We start from the raw sequence: 17,500 nt of genomic DNA on the forward strand, positions 1-17,500 counted from the left end.
CAGTGATGTGTTTGTGTGTCTTTGTGATTGTTGGTGTGTGTTGTTGTGATTGTGTGTGTGTGTGTGTGTGTGTGTGTGTGTGTGTGTGTGTGTGTGTGTGTGTGTGTGTGTGTGTGTGCGTGTGTGTGTGTGTGCGTGGTGTGTGTGTGTGTGTGTGCGTGTGTGTGTGTGTGTGTGTGTGTGTGTGTGTGTGTGTGTGTGTGTGTGTGTGTGTGTGTGTGTGCGTGCCTGTGCTGTGTTTAAGTTCCTGTTCTTGCATCATCCTATTGGCCTACACAGACCGACACAGAAGCTGTTTCATTCTTGCAATCAGTCAAAGAGATCACTTGTATATTATATGCTGTGGCTTTGTCATCAATCACACCATGTCACATCTCATCACATCATTTCAGGTGAATTTTCAAAAAACTTTTTTAAAAAAGGAGGGAGAGGGGAAAGGAAATAGTCTGACAGCCCTGCTGTGACAGCGTGGGTGTGTTTCCAGTGGCAGCCATTTTGAAGCAACGAGCCGCCCGTAGCCTATACTGCAGAGATTCACTGCTTTTCCCACAGCAGTTTACTGTACATACCCTGCTTTGTTTCCAGGCCTCTTTTCCCCTGCCACGTGCTGAGAGAAGTGTGAGTATTGAGTATACCTTACCTTTCACAACTTCAAACAACGATGTTTGATATGAGAAGTGGCAGCGGAATGAGCTTTAGATGGCCAACTTAGGGCTTAGGGAGAGGCGAGAGGAGTGGCCATAATCAGGTTTGCTGATGGACTGCTGGACCCCAGGGCTCTTTGGAGATTGACAGCTCTAAATGAGTCAGCTGGAAGCTGGAATATTGACATTGAGTGTGTATTTGTGCTATTATGTTTTACTTTGTGTGTGTGTGTGTATGCTTGATGTTATTATTGTGTGTGTGTGTGTGTGTGTGTGTGTGTGTGTGTGTGTGTGTGTGTGTGTGTGTGTGTGTGTGTGTGTGTGTGTGTGTGTGTGTGTGTGTGTGTGTGTGTGTGCCTGTGCCTGTGCCTGTGCCTGTGCCTGTGTACGCGTGTGTGTGTGTGTGTGTGTGTGTATGCATTGTGCTATTATGTTTTAGTGTGTGTATGTGTGTGCGTGTATGTGTGTGTGTGCTTCATTCTATTATGTGTTGGTGCGCCGTGCATGTGTTTTTGTGCTTGTGTGTGTGTGTGTGTGTGTGTGTGTGTGTGTGTGTGTGTGTGTGTGTGCGTGTGTGTGTGTGTGTATCTGCATCATGCTAGTGTGTGTGTTTGTGTGTGGCTGAGTGGATATGATCCTCTCTGACATATTGATGCATTACTCTGAAAGCAAACAGAGAGTGTGTTTGTGTTTGTGTCTGTCTGTGTCTGTGTCCGTGCCTGCGTGTATGTTTGTGGTACTGTGCGCTGGTGAACGACTGCGTTGCGCCCTGCTGAAAGGCAGTAATGTAAGCAGATATGGCCGCGTGCTGACAGAGAGTCTATCTCAGTTAGCCGTGTTGATCAGAAACACTCTGGGATCGATCCTGATCTCAATTAGCGCTGCTCAGATCTCGGCTAATCTCGTTTGCATGGACTGCAGGGAGATGGGAGCTCTCCTGGCCGGACGGTGACTCGATCTGGCAGCCCACTATAGTAGGGGAACGGGCAGCACGCTGGATATAGACACACACACACACAGACACACACACACACACACACACACACACACACACACACACACTCACACACACACACACACACACACACACACACATGCACACACACACACACACACACACACACAATCTCCACACACACTAGTGCCGACCCTCCATCCCACATGTGGGATATTGTGTTCCCCCAGCTGATCCCTGCAGTGGGGCAGCAGAGCTAGCCCAGCCCCCTTCACAGCACATGCACACGTTTAGCTGGACTGGGACTGGCTCAGGGAGCTTTAGCATGTTACAACGCCACCAGGGGCCTTGTTTATTTACAAAGCATTTGCACACGCACGCACGCACACACACGCACACCGATTTGATGTTGTGATGGAGTTCTTCTACATACTGAACATTACATGGCAGCACTGCTAAGCTGCCACTCTTATCAAATCAGCAAATGATTACGTTATTTAGTTGCAGGGTGTTATTTATACAATCCCTGGAGCAGCATGGCACTAGGTGCTATACTCAAGGGCACTTCAGCCATGGATGGAGGCAACAGGAGAGCATCCACATTCTCCATGCATCAGAATTTACTGCAATCTGAGGTAGAGAGTGTGCTGAAAATGCCAAATGTTGAGATGCCACAATGCTAAAAAAAATCTATCTAAGGCCGAATCTCATTCCCAGCGGTGTAGTCTACTTTTATGAAGTGGGTATACTGTATATTCGAGCATTTTTTGAAGTGGGTATACAGTATATATTTATGCTATTCAAAACAATGGATCAATCAATTTTAAGTGGGTATACTGAAGCCCCTAAAATTTAGAAGTGGGTATACTCCGTATACCTGCGTTCTACGTAGACTACACCACTGCCCATTCCTAATTCCTAATTCCTTTTCCCTTCAAAAGGAGCAGTAAGGGGTTGGGCTTGAAACACAACCCCTATGAACTGAGACACTCCTTAAGAGTATTTTTGATAGAACCACAGCTTGTAGCACACATATATGACAGAGAGGATATAGCTGTGTGAGTCTTAATTATTCCTAATTAGGTTGGCAGATCAAAAAAGCAATTTGAGAGAGCACTGAAGTGAAACCTTCATTACAGTAAAGTGAAAATGGAAGCCCACCTGGGAAACTCCTAAATGTCATTGTGACACAGCACTCCACAGCACACAGTGCTCACTGCACACAACAAAAATGCATTTATGCCTCTCCTGTGCAAGGGAACAGCCCGAAACAGCGCACACAAGGGACCAATGCGGTGGGACGGTATAAAGCTCAGGGTACCTCAGTCATGGAGGAGGATGGGGGAGGGCATTAATTACTTCCCCCACCAACCTGGCGGATCAGGAGTCAAAACTTCAACCTCTGGGCTACAAGTCTGACTCCCTAACCGCTTATCCATGATTGCCCTAAAGGCTGCACTTACTATGAGGCCATGGCTGCCGATACATGAGGCCACAGCAGTAGCAAGATCAAAGTGCAGATACACTATGTAATGGCAGTGCTTCATTGGAGAAGTTTGTACCTTGGCGTCAGGTCACATCATGTCAGGGCCCTGGTGTGGTCATATTTCCTTGTATATCGAGGAATGTATTAGCTCTCCTGGCACAGGCAGTGTGAGTTCCCATTATCATGCCTTACATCCCCAGCATTACTGTAATAGGTGGAAAGTGATGGTGGGCTGGTTACGTCAGACAAGGAGGTCATGCTTTCGGTCACATTCGTTTATTTGTCTGTCTGTCTGTCTGTCTGTTTGTCTGTCAGAAGGATAACTAAAAAAAATATGAACAGATTTTGATGTTGTTGGAAAGGACAAAAGGAACAAGTGATTAAATTTTGGTGGTGATCCAGATCATGATCCTGATCCAGGATTTTTTTTAAAGATTCTTCACCATTGCGGGATAGGGCGAATTTTGACAGTCTAGTTCAGGCATGTCAAACTCAGGCCCGGGGGCCAAATTTGGCCCGCAGAGCCATTTTATTCGGCCCGCGAGATCATTTCAAATGTGTATTACAGTTGTCCCACATACATTATTAATATATAGCGTAACACGACTTGCACACGAAATTTGCTGTCAGGATGTGCAGACACATTTTAACTAACAAATATGATGAGAGAGAGTATATGTGAAATTTAAACATGAGTATAAAGTGCATGCATGCACTCTTTTTGTCCATTTAAAAATAATAATAATTGTTGTGTTCGGCCCGCGACTTCATCCCAGATTTTGATTTTGGCCCTCGGTCAATTTGAGTTTGACACCCCTGGTCTAGTTGCTAACTCCACAAAAACAAGGCAGAAAGACTTGAAGAAAATGAGGGTGTAACGTAGTCAAGTGTTCTATCAAACAGCTTTGTTGGCGGAGGTCTCGACTCTCTTAGCGCAGAGCCTGTTATAACCTTATCAAACCTTACCTAAATTATAATGGCTATGTCTTAATCTGCTCTGCTCTCATAGCAATGCTGTTATGATGTAGTTGAATATATTCAGCAAATAGCGAATAGGCCCGCCGGCGACCCCATCTGCAGTAGGAGTCTACGGAAACTGTATTGCCAAATGTACTGTGAAGAGAGAAGGGTTCATGTATAATTGGCAACTGCCAAGAGTTTATTTTAAGAGCGATGTGCCCAAATGAGCCCTTATTCACAGAGGGGAACCAAATGCAATCAGGCCTTATTTGTTCATACGCAGGAAACAGAAACGTTCCTTAGTGAAACTGTCAGTCAAGCATGTTCAGCACAATTTCTTGCCATTCTTGGGGGTACTGCTTATTTTGTACTTTTTATACAGTGCTGTATATATATGACGATATCTGAATCTCAGATCCAGACACACGTGCCATTGGGTTATTTTATTGTTAGCAGAATGCTTACCAAGGGGTCAGGTCCCTAATAAAGGTTTAGTACTAAAGCCTACTCACATTTACAGTGTTTCTTTTTTCTTTTTAGTTTTTTATATATATATATATATACAGTTTAGATGGCGGCAGGAAGCGAACTGAGGGAGAGAGAGATGGGGGAGGATCAGGAAATGACGTCAGGCCGAAATCAAACGCGGTTCCCCGACGTGACGGTACAGTGCCCCACCGATTGAGCCACTGCAAGGCCACATTGCTGGTGTTTCAAAGTGAAACACACTACCTACCATGTTTGTGAAACACACTACCTGCCATGTTAAACACACTACTTACCATGTTTGTGTTTCAAAGGCATCAGTGTCATGAGTCATGACTCATTTTCCTTCGAGTTGCAGAAGTGACTTCCCTGATTAGCTGCTCTGCCTGCATTTACTATAGCGCTCATAACAATAATAATAATAATAATACATTTATTTTGTATAGCGCTTTTCAAGACACTCAAAGACGCTTTACATAACATAGAACACAGAAACAAACACATTTCAAACACAAAGACATACAGGGACTCAACAAAAGTACAACAAGTAGACGGAGTGGATGGTTTTAGGTCCATAACGGTCTGTTGACTTGAAGCATGTTGGATTTAATTTGTGGCACAGGTCTCACTTTCAAAGTTCAAAATATAACACAACATGCAATATTGGATTCCAGTTGTTTTCTTACAACTTGTTTGGTTAAAATGGCCTCGACACATCGCAGAACGTGGGACTACATAAGGCTACCAGTGCTATTCGTGCAATATGTTCAAAATATAGCATAACGTGTTTTCTTGGAGTCCAGTTGGTCGCTTGCAACTAGACTCTCTGGACATTGGATGAATAAGAATCACAACATAAAAATATACACAGTTACTTGGTAGTGATCACCCTCTGTGTCTAACTACCCTCCCGTGATCCTTCCCTCAGGGAAGTCAACAGCGGGGGACAAACAGGTCTGTTATCCTGGGCCCAGGGAGAGATGGGGCCCAGAATTGGGTCCTGATTACATTGTCTGTGTTGTATGGGGGGCCCTTCTACATGAATCTGTCCGGGGCCCAGCCACAGCTGTCAGCGGCCCTGAGTAGACTATTGGCCTGGGTTTCCTGATCCATGCTGGCAGGCCATGCCGTGTGTGTGCTGCTGTGCTCTCGAGGGAGGGAGGGAGGCAGCCGGGTGCCAGGCGATAGTTCACTCAGTCCCCTCATTAGGCTCATGCACTGCTACACAATGTGACAATTCAGCTCTATTCAGACAGTTTGCTAATGCAATTAGCTTGTCAGCGTCATCTTGTTCTTTGCCTTCTCTTCAGCCTCTCTCAAATACACACACACACACATGCACACACAGACACACAAACACTTATGAATACTGTTTGTAATAGTCATAATGTAAACCAGTGTCAGTGATATAATGAATAAATATTTCTCTCTCACTCTCTTTCCTTTTTTCTCTTCTCTTCTCTTCTCTTCTCTTCTCTTCTCTTCTCTTCTCTTCTCTTCTCTTCTCTTCTCTTCTCTTCTCTTCTCTTCTCTTCTCTCCTCTCATCTCTTCTCTTTTCTTTTCTTCTCTTCTCTCATCTCTTCTTCTCCTTTCTCCTCTCCTCTCCTCCTCTCCTTTCTTCTCATCTCCTCCTCTCCTCTCCTCTCCTCTCCTCTCTTATCCTCTCCTCTCCTCTCCTCTCCTCTCCTCTCCTCTCCTCTCCTCTCCTCTCCTCTCCTCTCCTCTCCTCTCCTCTCCTTTCCCCTCTCCTCTTCTCCTCCACCAGAGTGACCCTGATGGCCTCTCGGTGCTGGAGCAGCTGGGTCTGGACCAGAGTTCAGACCTGTCGGACTCCAGCGTTCAGCAGCGGCTGGAGGAGCAGCGCGAGCGCATACGCCGGGAGATCCGCAAGGAGCTGAAGATCAAGGAGGGGGCGGAGAACCTGCGGCGGGCCTCCACGGACAAGAGGCAGGCCCAGCAGGTGGACAGCCAGCTCAGGTCCTCCGGCCGCAAGCTGGACACCCTCCACGCACAGCTCCAGGAGCTCGACGCCCACATAGTGGTCAAGGGCCAGGATGCCGACAGCAGAGGAGGTCAGGGTGCTATAGTACTACTCCATAGGGGTGGGACTGTGGTTTTTTGGGATATGTTTGGGATATTTTGAATATTTGGATATTCAGGTTAGTAATATAATGCTACTCTTTAGGGGTTGTAGTGTTTTTTTTTGGGATAGGTTTGGGGTGTTTTGGATATTTTGGATATTTTCTTGAGAGAAGACAGGAAATAACGGGAGAAAGAGAGAGGGAGAGAGAGAGAGAGAAAGAGAGAGGGAGGGAGAGAGAGAGAGAGAGAGAGATGGAGAGAGAGAGAGGGAGAGAGAGGGAGAGAGGGGGCAAAGATCAGGAAATGACCTTGGACCGTTATAGAACCCGGATCCCTGGAGTAACAGCATGGTGCCTTAACCTTTTGAGCCAAGGCCAAGGCCTGTGTTGTAGTGTTGGTTATTGATTTTAACCTTTAGCAGTGGGGACAATAAAGAATTTCTTGTGTTGTGGTCAAGGGCCAAGATGCAGACTGCAGAGGAGGTCAGGTGGTGGTTACTTCTCGCAGAGCTATTTGTTGATCCTTTACAAATTACAGTAGAGGTGGAAAACAACAAGTCTGAAGTCAAAAGTCCGACCATGTATTGTGGTCATGTTGCAGACTACAAGGGGAGTGAGGTTATTTCATTACTACTCTTATGGGGTTGTGTTGTTGTTCTTTACGTAACTGGATGCCCATATGGGGGTCAAGGGCCAAGATACAGAGAGCAAAGAAGTTGAAGTTTACTCTCGACAGGTGATTTCATTGATTAGCTCATCTACCTGGATGAGTGAATTGGTTATGAGTCATTGGGCCTAGTCACTCTTTGCTGAAAACACTCAACTACATCATAACAACATTGCTATGACAATGCAGAGAGTCTGACATAACCGATCAAGACTAGGTCATTACCATGTTGGTGCCAATAAGGTTATAACAGAGGCTCTGTGCTAAGGGGTTTACTGTAAATGAATGCCAGATTGTGGTGTAGGGTCATGATGCAGAAAGCAAAGGAGGTGTGGTTACTATTAGGGGTGGGCGATATGACGATATTATATCGTGAATCGCGATATTGAGTAAAATATCGTCTCGAATCTGCCAAAGTGGAGAAATCGTATAGATCGTCTTGCAGTGAGGATGTTTATTATCAGTATCAGAGTGACGTTTTCTCACTTGTGTTGTTGTCTTCACTTTATTCTTTACATTATTGTATTCCAATTGTACAGTTTATGAGAGTATCATCAGTGTGTTAACATTTTATTGACTGCAAATTACAAATTGCAAGTATATGAAAGTTGTTTTTTGTTTTTATTTTTTTGGATGGAAGATAGTGATAAAATATCGAAATCGTGATTTCATGTTAAAAAATCGTGATACAACATTTTTGCCATATCGCCCACCCCTAGTTACTATAATAGTAGTGTACCATTCTTTATGGGTTGTAGTTGCTTGTTGATCTGAGCCTTTAGCAGGGGGGAACAATAACAAACCTTGTCTTTAAAAGCCCTACCCTGTATTGTGGTCAAGTGCCATGATGCAGAAAGCAAAGGAGATGGTTTTATTATAATACTAGTCTGAAGGGTTGGACTGTCATTTATTGCTTTGAGCCTTTAGACGAGGCGGGCAATAGTAAAAATATGATACATTATGTACAGCAGAAGTCGTGCCATTCTGGCCTGTACTGTCAACACAGGTGATTTTTCAGCTCACCTACCTAGGAACAACTAGCTGAGTGAATTGCCTGGAAGAAATACAGTATATTGTATGGTAGATGGGAGTGTCCCACCATGTACGATCAAGGGGTACAGCAAAGATAGTAAAGGAGTTGAGGTGACAATAGAAAGTCTTTTCATGCTGTACTGTATATTCTTTTGACTTGTGTTGTTAACATGGCTGATTTCATACATCAGCTCGTCACTTAGCATTAGCTAGATGAGTAAATTGCTTCTAACAAAAGTGTTACCACGTTTTTCATAGTAGGCCCTATATATAGTATTTCCTCTTCTGAGAGGATGTCACTAATTAGCACAACTACTTGTAATCAGCTGTTTCAGTTAATGATTTGGTATTGTAACAAATATGTGACAGGAGGACTTTAACTTTCTAAATCCAGGAGATTAGCTGTTGGTGCAGATTTGGTGAATTGTATGCAACTGAAACGGAAACCAGCTAGCAGGGCTCAGAGTTGAATGTTTCCAAACCTCCCTCTCAACATCGTATTTAAACCTTGCGTACACGTATGCAGATATTTTTGTTTATCCGTTTTTATTTTTAGAATCCATTCAGGCAGGTAACAAAATCTCAATTACGTCAACACAAATTGCCATGGGGATTTAGAATCACCCACAATGGGACTGCCTCTTTTCCAGGCAAACATGTTATCATCATTTAAAAAAAGCTTTTCTTCTTTACATAAACATGTCCATATTAGGTCCGTTTTTACATTTCACTTAAAACTCTTTTTTGTTCAAACAAAACCCCCAAATGGATAAAAAAGTATGTTTTTACCAAAATACCCATATACTTATAAAGTGTATCTATCCATGTACAGTATGTGTTAATCACTATATCCTTATCATTTGTAAAAGAAAAGACTTTGGTTACACAGCACAGAAGATCTCAGGAATGGTATCAAAATACAGTTTGGGATAGTAGTCTTCATTACCATTTGGTAGGAGATAGTATTAATAACTTTACAGTAAGATGGCTTGATGATTTTGGGAATAGAATTACTTCCAGCTTCATTCTCTTTTATGATATTATCTGAACATTATTTTAATGCTAAGAAGGCAGAAATGTGTTATTGACACCCTTGATAGACACTGACAGGTTTTGTAGCCACCTTGGAATTGTCATCCCTAGCGAAAGAGAACCACTTTTACCAAAATTGATTTTTTTTATGCATTGCAGCAAATCTATCTTGAGCGTGTAATTTGTAATTAAGCCAAGGTTGTGCCCATTGGCTCTTTTTTAAACTGTAGAGAAGCTATTTTATCTGGGGCTTATGTGGTTGAGTATTCTTGCGGTCTCTGTGGTCTCTGCAGGGTAAGAAAGTAAGGATTTAGTTTAATGAGACATTTCCATATCTTCAGCATAGCAGCATGGCAAAATGACTCAGACAGCTGAGGGGCTGTGTAGTTCATTGATAAGAGACTTTAATCCTGTGTGTAAATGTGTGGCCCTACTGGACTGCTCTTACTGATTGAAGCACTTTTAATGTTGTTTAATGGTAATGTGTGCCATCCTTCACTACTGAAATAGGTCCGTTGCTGTGTCCAGCCTGCTGAAATGGGAGTGTGAATTGTCACGCAAGCATGTGTTGTGTGTGTGTGTGTGTGTGTGTGTGTGTGTGTGTGTGTGTGTGTGTGTGTGTGTGTGTGTGTGTGTGTGTGTGTGTGTGTGTGTGTGTGTGTGTGTGTGTGTGTGTGTCAGTCAGTAGGCTACATAGTCAGTAAGCGCAGGTGTATATCTTAATGGCTCTCTGTTGGGTTGGCCCTGTGACAGTGGTGCACATCTTGATGGACAGTGGGCAGCAGCACTGTATTGTATGTGACCTTTCTGAACGTGACCTTCTGACCCCTTGACCTCTACAGATGACCCCCACTCTCCGGGGACGGTCAATCGCTCGACGGCGAACGAGGACCGCATTGCTGCGCTACAGCGGCAGCTGAACATTGAGCTGAAAGTGAAGCAGGGGGCCGAGAACATGATCCCCATCTACGCCAACGGAGCCGCCAAGGTGGAGTACAGTCAGAGATTCTTTAAGTACACGTATATAGAGATATGCCAATGTAATAGGTTGCTATGGGCACCTAACGTGACCAGGTTCCGGTCTGCCTTTGGGGGCGTGTCATAATGTTCCTAGCATTGAATAGAACAGTCCTCAGGTCTGCCTAGGTCTGCCTAAAGGGGGAATTCCCCCCAAATAATAGAACCTGGAAACAATGGGCCAATGGAACCTCTCTCTCTCTACTCTCTCTGGTATAGCCTAGCCTTACACTGACCCCACTGTTCCTTATTCACATTAGCAAAAAGCACTTAATCACTCACTCATACTCATCCTCTGTGCCTTATACTTTATACCCTACACCCTATACCTTATACGCCAATGGAGCAACCAATGTGGACTATAGTGTATCCAGTGTCCTTTACATCAGCAAAAGCACTTAATCACTCACTCATAGTCACCCTCTGTGCCTTGCACCTTATACTCCAATGGAGCTGCCATTGAGCGGTACAGTATAGCCTAGCTTTACACTGACCCCACTGTTCCTTGTTCAAATAAGCAAAAGCACTTACACTGTAATCACTCACTCATAGCCTCACTGCCCCATAGCTTATACCCAGTGGTGTAGTCTACTTTTTTATGGTGGGTATACTGTATATTTGAGCATTTTTTGAAGTGGGTATACTGTATATATTTGTGCTATTCAAAACAATGGATCAATCAATTTTAAGTGGGTATACTGAAATCCCTGAAATTTAGAAGTGGGTATACTCCGTATACCCGCGGCCGCGTCCTACGTAGACTACTCCACTGCTTATACCCCATCTACTCTACGTCACTGGAGCTGCCAAGGTACAGTAGTACAGCCTAGCCTAGCCTTAAGGGGGGTTTAGAGTCGCGCGTTCGCGGGGGTTCTGCACAGAGAATGAGCCACAGCGCCCCCCTGTGCAGCGACAAAACGACCCCTGGCTGCAGTACACGCATGTTTCTCCCAGGCTGAAATGTCCGTGAGCTGAGCTATGCTTGAAGACGGTGATTGGTCAATGCGCTTACGGCAGTCCGGGGGGAACTCAGCCCTGATAGGTCAGTTGTGTTCTATTCTTCTACCCTACCGCGGAGGTTTGAAGGAAAACGAAAAACACGATGCAGATGACTTGGCAGGAAATCACTGGAGTTTTTTGACAGGGAGAAGAGAAACTGTTTTTTTATTTCAGTAGTACAACTTCCAAAAAATCAATTAGAAATATCCATAAAAGGCCATCATGGAAATGATATGTTTGTAGTGTGGTAGTAGCAAAGAAGCCTCTTTGTTCTTTTGTAGTGTGGCAGCTAGCTCATTAAAAAAGGGTTCGCTAATGTCCTGTAGAGTTTGAATGGGTTTTGGCTGACAGTTTGCTAAGCTAGCGGTTAATTAGATAGGCTATCTATTGTATTTAAAAATGGCTTTTGTTTCATTTAACCACCTCAACTGTAAACATGAATAAAGAGAGACTCTTGTATGCTATCATCCATGTCTAATTACGCCACAACTTTTTAAATTAATAGCAAGAAGCCTCTTTGTTGATACAGTATATAGTACAAGTAGTGTGGCTAGCTAGCTTCTAAAACAGGGTCGCTAATGTCCTGTAGAGTTTGAATGGGTTTGGCTGACAGTTGCTAAGCTAGCTGTTAATATGGCCATTAGATGTATTGTATTTAAAAACGGCTTTTGTTTGGCATTTTAACCACCTGAACTGTAAAACATGAATAAAGAGAGAATCTTGTATGCTATCATTCATGTCTAATTACGCCACAACTTTTTAAATTAATAGCAAGAAGTCTTGTTAGTGGTAGAATTACGTTTCAGGTGGCTAGTCAACTAGCTTTGAGTTTGTAATGACTGATTTAGCTGGCTAGCTACTACTAGGCCCCAGGTGTGAATGGCCATTCATGCTGTCTATTGTCTTTTTAAAATGGCGTTTGTCTTGCATTTAATCTCATGTAGTACTTGACCAAAAATAAACTGATGTTGTACCATCTAATTATGCCCCAACTTTTAGAAGTAGGCTACTAGTGGAATATTACGTTTTACATAGCCAGCTGATTAGCTTTGTGATTCATTCTAGGGACTGGGCTCAACTGAATGAGTTAGTTCGCCCCCTGTTGTCACGGAGGTGAATTGACGTCATTAAAATCTCCTCCTCCCTCCCCCCTTGCCCCACTCTTGAATTTTCGGCGGGAAAAAAAACACCACGCCCTTTCGCACGCATTCGCATGTAGGTCGACTATGAGGCAATACCCCCCACTGACAGTACGTCTATGCTTTACCCCGCAATCGGCACCGCGTGACTATGCATCAGCCTTTAGGGCCTCCGCCAAGGTGCAGTACAGCCTAGCCTAGCCTTATGGCCTCCGCACAGGTGCAGTACAGTATAGCCTAGCCTTAGGGCCTCCGCCAAGGTGCAGTACAGCATAGCCTAGCCTTAGGGCCTCCGCCAAGGTGCAGTACAGCATAGCCTAGCCTTAGGGCCTCCGCACAGGTGCAGTACAGTATAGCCTAGCCTAGCCTTAAGGCCTCCGCACAGGTGCAGTACAGTATAGCCTAGCCTTAGGGCCTCCGCCAAGGTGCAGTACAGCATAGCCTAGCCTTAGGGCCTCCGCACAGGTGCAGTACAGTATAGCCTAGCCTAGCCTTAAGGCCTCCGCACAGGTGCAGTACAGTATAGCCTAGCCTAGCCTTAAAGGCTGATGCATAGTCACGCGGTGCCGATTGCGGGGTAAAGCATAGACGTACTGTCAGCGGGGGGTATTGCCTCATAGTCGACCTACATGCGAATGCGTGCGAAAGGGCGTGGTGTTTTTTTTTCCCGCCGAAAATTCAAGAGTGGGGCAAGGGGGGAGGGAGGAGGAGATTTTAATGACGTCAATTCACCTCCGTGACAACAGGGGGCGAACTAACTCATTCAGTTGAGCCCAGTCCCTAGAATGAATCACAAAGCTAATCAGCTGGCTATGTAAAACGTAATATTCCACTAGTAGCCTACTTCTAAAAGTTGGGGCATAATTAGATGGTACAACATCAGTTTATTTTTGGTCAAGTACTACATGAGATTAAATGCAAGACAAACGCCATTTTAAAAGACAATAGACAGCATGAATGGCCATTCACACCTGGGGCCTAGTAGTAGCTAGCCAGCTAAATCAGTCATTACAAACTCAAAGCTAGTTGACTAGCCACCTGAAACGTAATTCTACCACTACCAAAGAGGCTTCTTGCTATTAATTTAAAAAGTTGTGGCGTAATTAGACATGAATGATAGCATAGGCCTACAAGATTCTCTCTTTATTCATGTTTTACAGTTCAGGTGGTTAAAATGCCAAACAAAAGCCGTTTTTAAATACAATACATCTAATGGCCATATTAACAGCTAGCTTAGCAACTGTCAGCCAAACCCATTCAAACTCTACAGGACATTAGCGAACCCTGTTTTAGAAGCTAGCTAGCCACACTACTTGTACTATATACTGTATCAACAAAGAGGCTTCTTGCTATTAATTTAAAAAGTTGTGGCGTAATTAGACATGGATGATAGCATACAAGAGTCTCTCTTTATTCATGTTTTACAGTTGAGGTGGTTAAATGAAACAAAAGCCATTTTTAAATACAATAGATAGCCTATCTAATTAACAGCTAGCTTAGCAACTGTCAGCCAAACCCATTCAAACTCTACAGGACATTAGCGAACCCTTTTTTAATGAGCTAGCTGCCACACTACAAAAGAACAAAGAGGCTTCTTTGCTACTACCACACTACAAACATATCATTTCCATGATGGCCTTTTATGGATATTTCTAATTGATTTTTTGGAAGTTGTACTACTGAAATAAAAAACAGTTTCTCTTCTCCCTGTCAAGTAAACTCCAGTGATTTCCTGCCAAGTCAACTGCATCGTGTTTTTTCGTTTTCCTTCAAACCTCCGCGGTAGGGTAGAAGAATAGAACACAACTGACCTATCAGGGCTGAGTTCCCCCCGGACTGCCGTAAGCGCATTGACCAATCACCGTCTTCAAGCATAGCTCAGCTCACGGACATTTCAGCCTGGGAGAAACATGCGTGTACTGCAGCCAGGGGTCGTTTTGTCGCTGCACAGGGGGGCGCTGTGGCTCATTCTCTGTGCAGAACCCCCGCGAACGCGCGACTCTAAACCCCCCTTAAGCCCTCTGCAGTGCAGTACAGTATAGCCTAGCCTAGCCTTATGGCCTCCGCACAGGTGCAGTACAGTCAGGGGTGGACTGGCAATCTGGCAAACCGGGCAAAATCCCGGTGGGCCGACGCCCCTAGAGGGCCGGTGATGTCGGTTTTTAAAAATAATTATTAATGTTTTAAAAAAAAATTGACCGGCGGCCCACAATTTCGTGCTGACGGCCCTCGGCCCTCCTCCAATGACATCAGCCCACACATAAAGGGGCTAGAGGGAGGGGGTGGCCCAATGGTGCATCTGAGTCGGACTTAACTATTCATTGCGGCCCCACCCCTACCATGCATTACGCGCGCAAATTTGAGACACAAGCGATGGAGAGACTAAAACTAAAAGGCGGTGTGGAAAAGCTTGCGGAAAAGGAATAAAAAAAACAACTTGCAGCAGAGGCAAGATAATGTGTTCACGCATGTAGTGTTGTAGCAGCAGGAGAGGGACAACAACTTCTGCATGTTGGAAGTGAAGGAGCACGCTAGGAGACAGGTGAAGCGGCAGTAGTAGCCTCTACGAGCCCTGACAGGTATGAGTCAAGTCTTTCAAACTTTAGGATACTCCATGCCTCTCCCCAACTCTCATTTCAGCATTAAACATTAATATTAAATAGGCCATTAATTCCCACCACTATAAGTGTGCTTGAGTGCTTTGGTCCGGTCGCACGACTCACGGACATTTGATAAGACAAGCATTCCATACACCAAACCACTGACTTGAATAATATTAACAATATAGTAGCCACGGCAGTGTGCCAAATGTATGACATTAAATGGAACACCAGTGGTGTTGTTCTAAAGCATTCCGTGTACCAAATGCGTTTCGAAGACTGTCAAACTCATGCCTACTCTCACTAAATATTCAGCGATCGTTTGCGTAATCACATTTACCACGCAGTGAAAATGTCCATATGTCGTGTAACGGTTGTCGCGTCTCGCGTGTGGAAAAGGTTTGCCAAACGGATTTTTTTTTTAATTCTTGGAGCACAATCAAACCATATTCTGTAGGTAAAGACCTAGCATCTCTCTCTATCTCTCTCAGCTGTTATTTTATCCAGGACAATTAGAAATGATAAATGATTGAAGAATTTCTTTTGAATAAGCTTTTGATACAGTTTTATCTGTAGACTATTTTATGTAGCCTACCACTTTCAGCACTGCTCATTTTGAAACTTCAGTATGTTAATGCTTTCTTAACATATTTGACACACTAAAGCATTGTGGTGATAGGCAGTTCATGATTTTCTTTCATCATTCAAGCTATTAAAGTAGCTTCCTTATGCAATGAGAGATGCATTTTGATAACAGGAAATTAACCCCTCTTCTAATGCACCTGTTAGAAGAAACTCTCAATTTAACATTAATCTAGGTCAATTTATGAGTAGGCTATACACTCAGGATTGTACAGGTAGCTGTTAATACCTGCTGGGCATTGCTGCCTGTCGCACCTCCTCTGGTGCCCATGGGTCAGCAAGAGAAAATAAGACTTGTGACACAAACATCTTTATTGTATAAATTACTAGACAAACAATACACTGAATACTATATTAATTTGTATATTATATATTAATATTTTGCAAGTGCTGCATACATTGTGATAAATAATCTATCTCCCTCTTCTCATCTAGTCAAACCAGGCCAGGATGAGGTTGAGTTAGAGAGAGAAGTAGAGTAGGCCTAGATTACTTTTGCTGTGAGTGTGGTCATCTATTGCATTTCTAAACCACTGCCCAAACTAAGATTCATTTTAAATAAATAGTTGATATAGTCAGCACACATTTCCTGGTGTTTTCTGGTAGCTGAAAGAGAGATTCATGCATGAATATTGCTCCTTTTCGCATAGGCCACTTTGTCAATAAGTAATCGCATGTGCTCCGCTGATTATGAGGGGCCGGTCTGGGCCAAAAATGCCCGGGCCATTTTGTTCTCCCAGTCCAGGCCTGTGTACAGTACAGCATAGCCTAGCCTTAGGGCCTCCGCCCATCGACTCCAACAAAATGCTGAGCACTTCTCCGCCAAAATTCGATTCCATTGTTGTCAATACATCCCAGCACCCCGGCGCCGATGTCCACGGACATTCAGGTGTCAGCTAGGGATTAGAGACAAGTCCTATTTTGTCGGAGCCGCTCATTGACTATCCATGCTCTGTTGGGGTGAAATTGTTGGAAGCGAACGTGCTCTGCAGTGCTGTCGGAACCCATGTGCGGAGCGGAGGGCCTTACACTGACCCCAGTTTTCCTTAATTTAATTTAAGCCCATTGGGAAACTCCAACTCCCATTGTCATTGTGACACAGCACTCCACAGCACACAAGTGAACACTGCACACTGCACACAACGAAATTGCATTTATGCCTCACCCGTGCAAGGGGGCAGCCCTCAGTGGCGCCCCATGGGGAGCAGTGCGGTGGGACGGTACCATACTCAGGGTACCTCAGTCATGGAGGAGGATGGCCTTAGTCCCATTAGCAAAAGCAATTCATCATTCACTCATATTCAGCCTCACCACCCAATACCTTATACCCCACCTACGTCAATGGAGCCACCAATGTGGAGTACAGCCTAACCTCGTACTGACCCCAGTGTTCTTTACTCACATTAGCAACCACTTACTCACTCCCTCACTCACACTCAACCTCTACACAAATGGAGCAGCCAAGGTTGAGTATAGCTCAGCCTCCCTGTGACCCTGGTGGTGCTTAGTCACATTAGCAAAAGCACTTCATCACTATCTCACAGTCATCCTCCTACGTATGCTTTATATCGTATACTTCATCTGCGCCAACAGTGCCACCAATGTGGAGTACAGTCAGAGATTCTTTAAGTATAGAGATATGCCAACATAATAGGTTTCTATGGGCAACTAACATGACCAGGTTCCGGTCTGCCTAAAGGGGCGTGTCATAATGCTCCTAGCATTGAATAGAACAGTCCTCAGGTCTGCCTAGGTCTGC

At 44.3% G+C, this 17,500-nt stretch overlaps 1 protein-coding gene across 1 annotated transcript in view; it reads left to right on the forward strand.

Annotated features, from left to right (window-relative positions):
• pkn1b (protein kinase N1b) overlaps positions 1–17,500 on the forward strand; it is a 70,180-nt gene that overhangs the window by 832 nt on the left and 51,848 nt on the right. Inside the window, exons 2-3 of the mRNA XM_063192360.1 lie at positions 6,298–6,604; positions 10,187–10,332. Of these exons, the coding sequence (XP_063048430.1) occupies positions 6,298–6,604; positions 10,187–10,332 (453 nt within the window). The remainder of the gene's footprint in view (positions 1–6,297; positions 6,605–10,186; positions 10,333–17,500) is intronic.

This window comes from Engraulis encrasicolus, chromosome 2 (assembly GCF_034702125.1).
Source record: "Engraulis encrasicolus isolate BLACKSEA-1 chromosome 2, IST_EnEncr_1.0, whole genome shotgun sequence".
Classification (NCBI taxonomy): domain Eukaryota; kingdom Metazoa; phylum Chordata; class Actinopteri; order Clupeiformes; family Engraulidae; genus Engraulis; species Engraulis encrasicolus.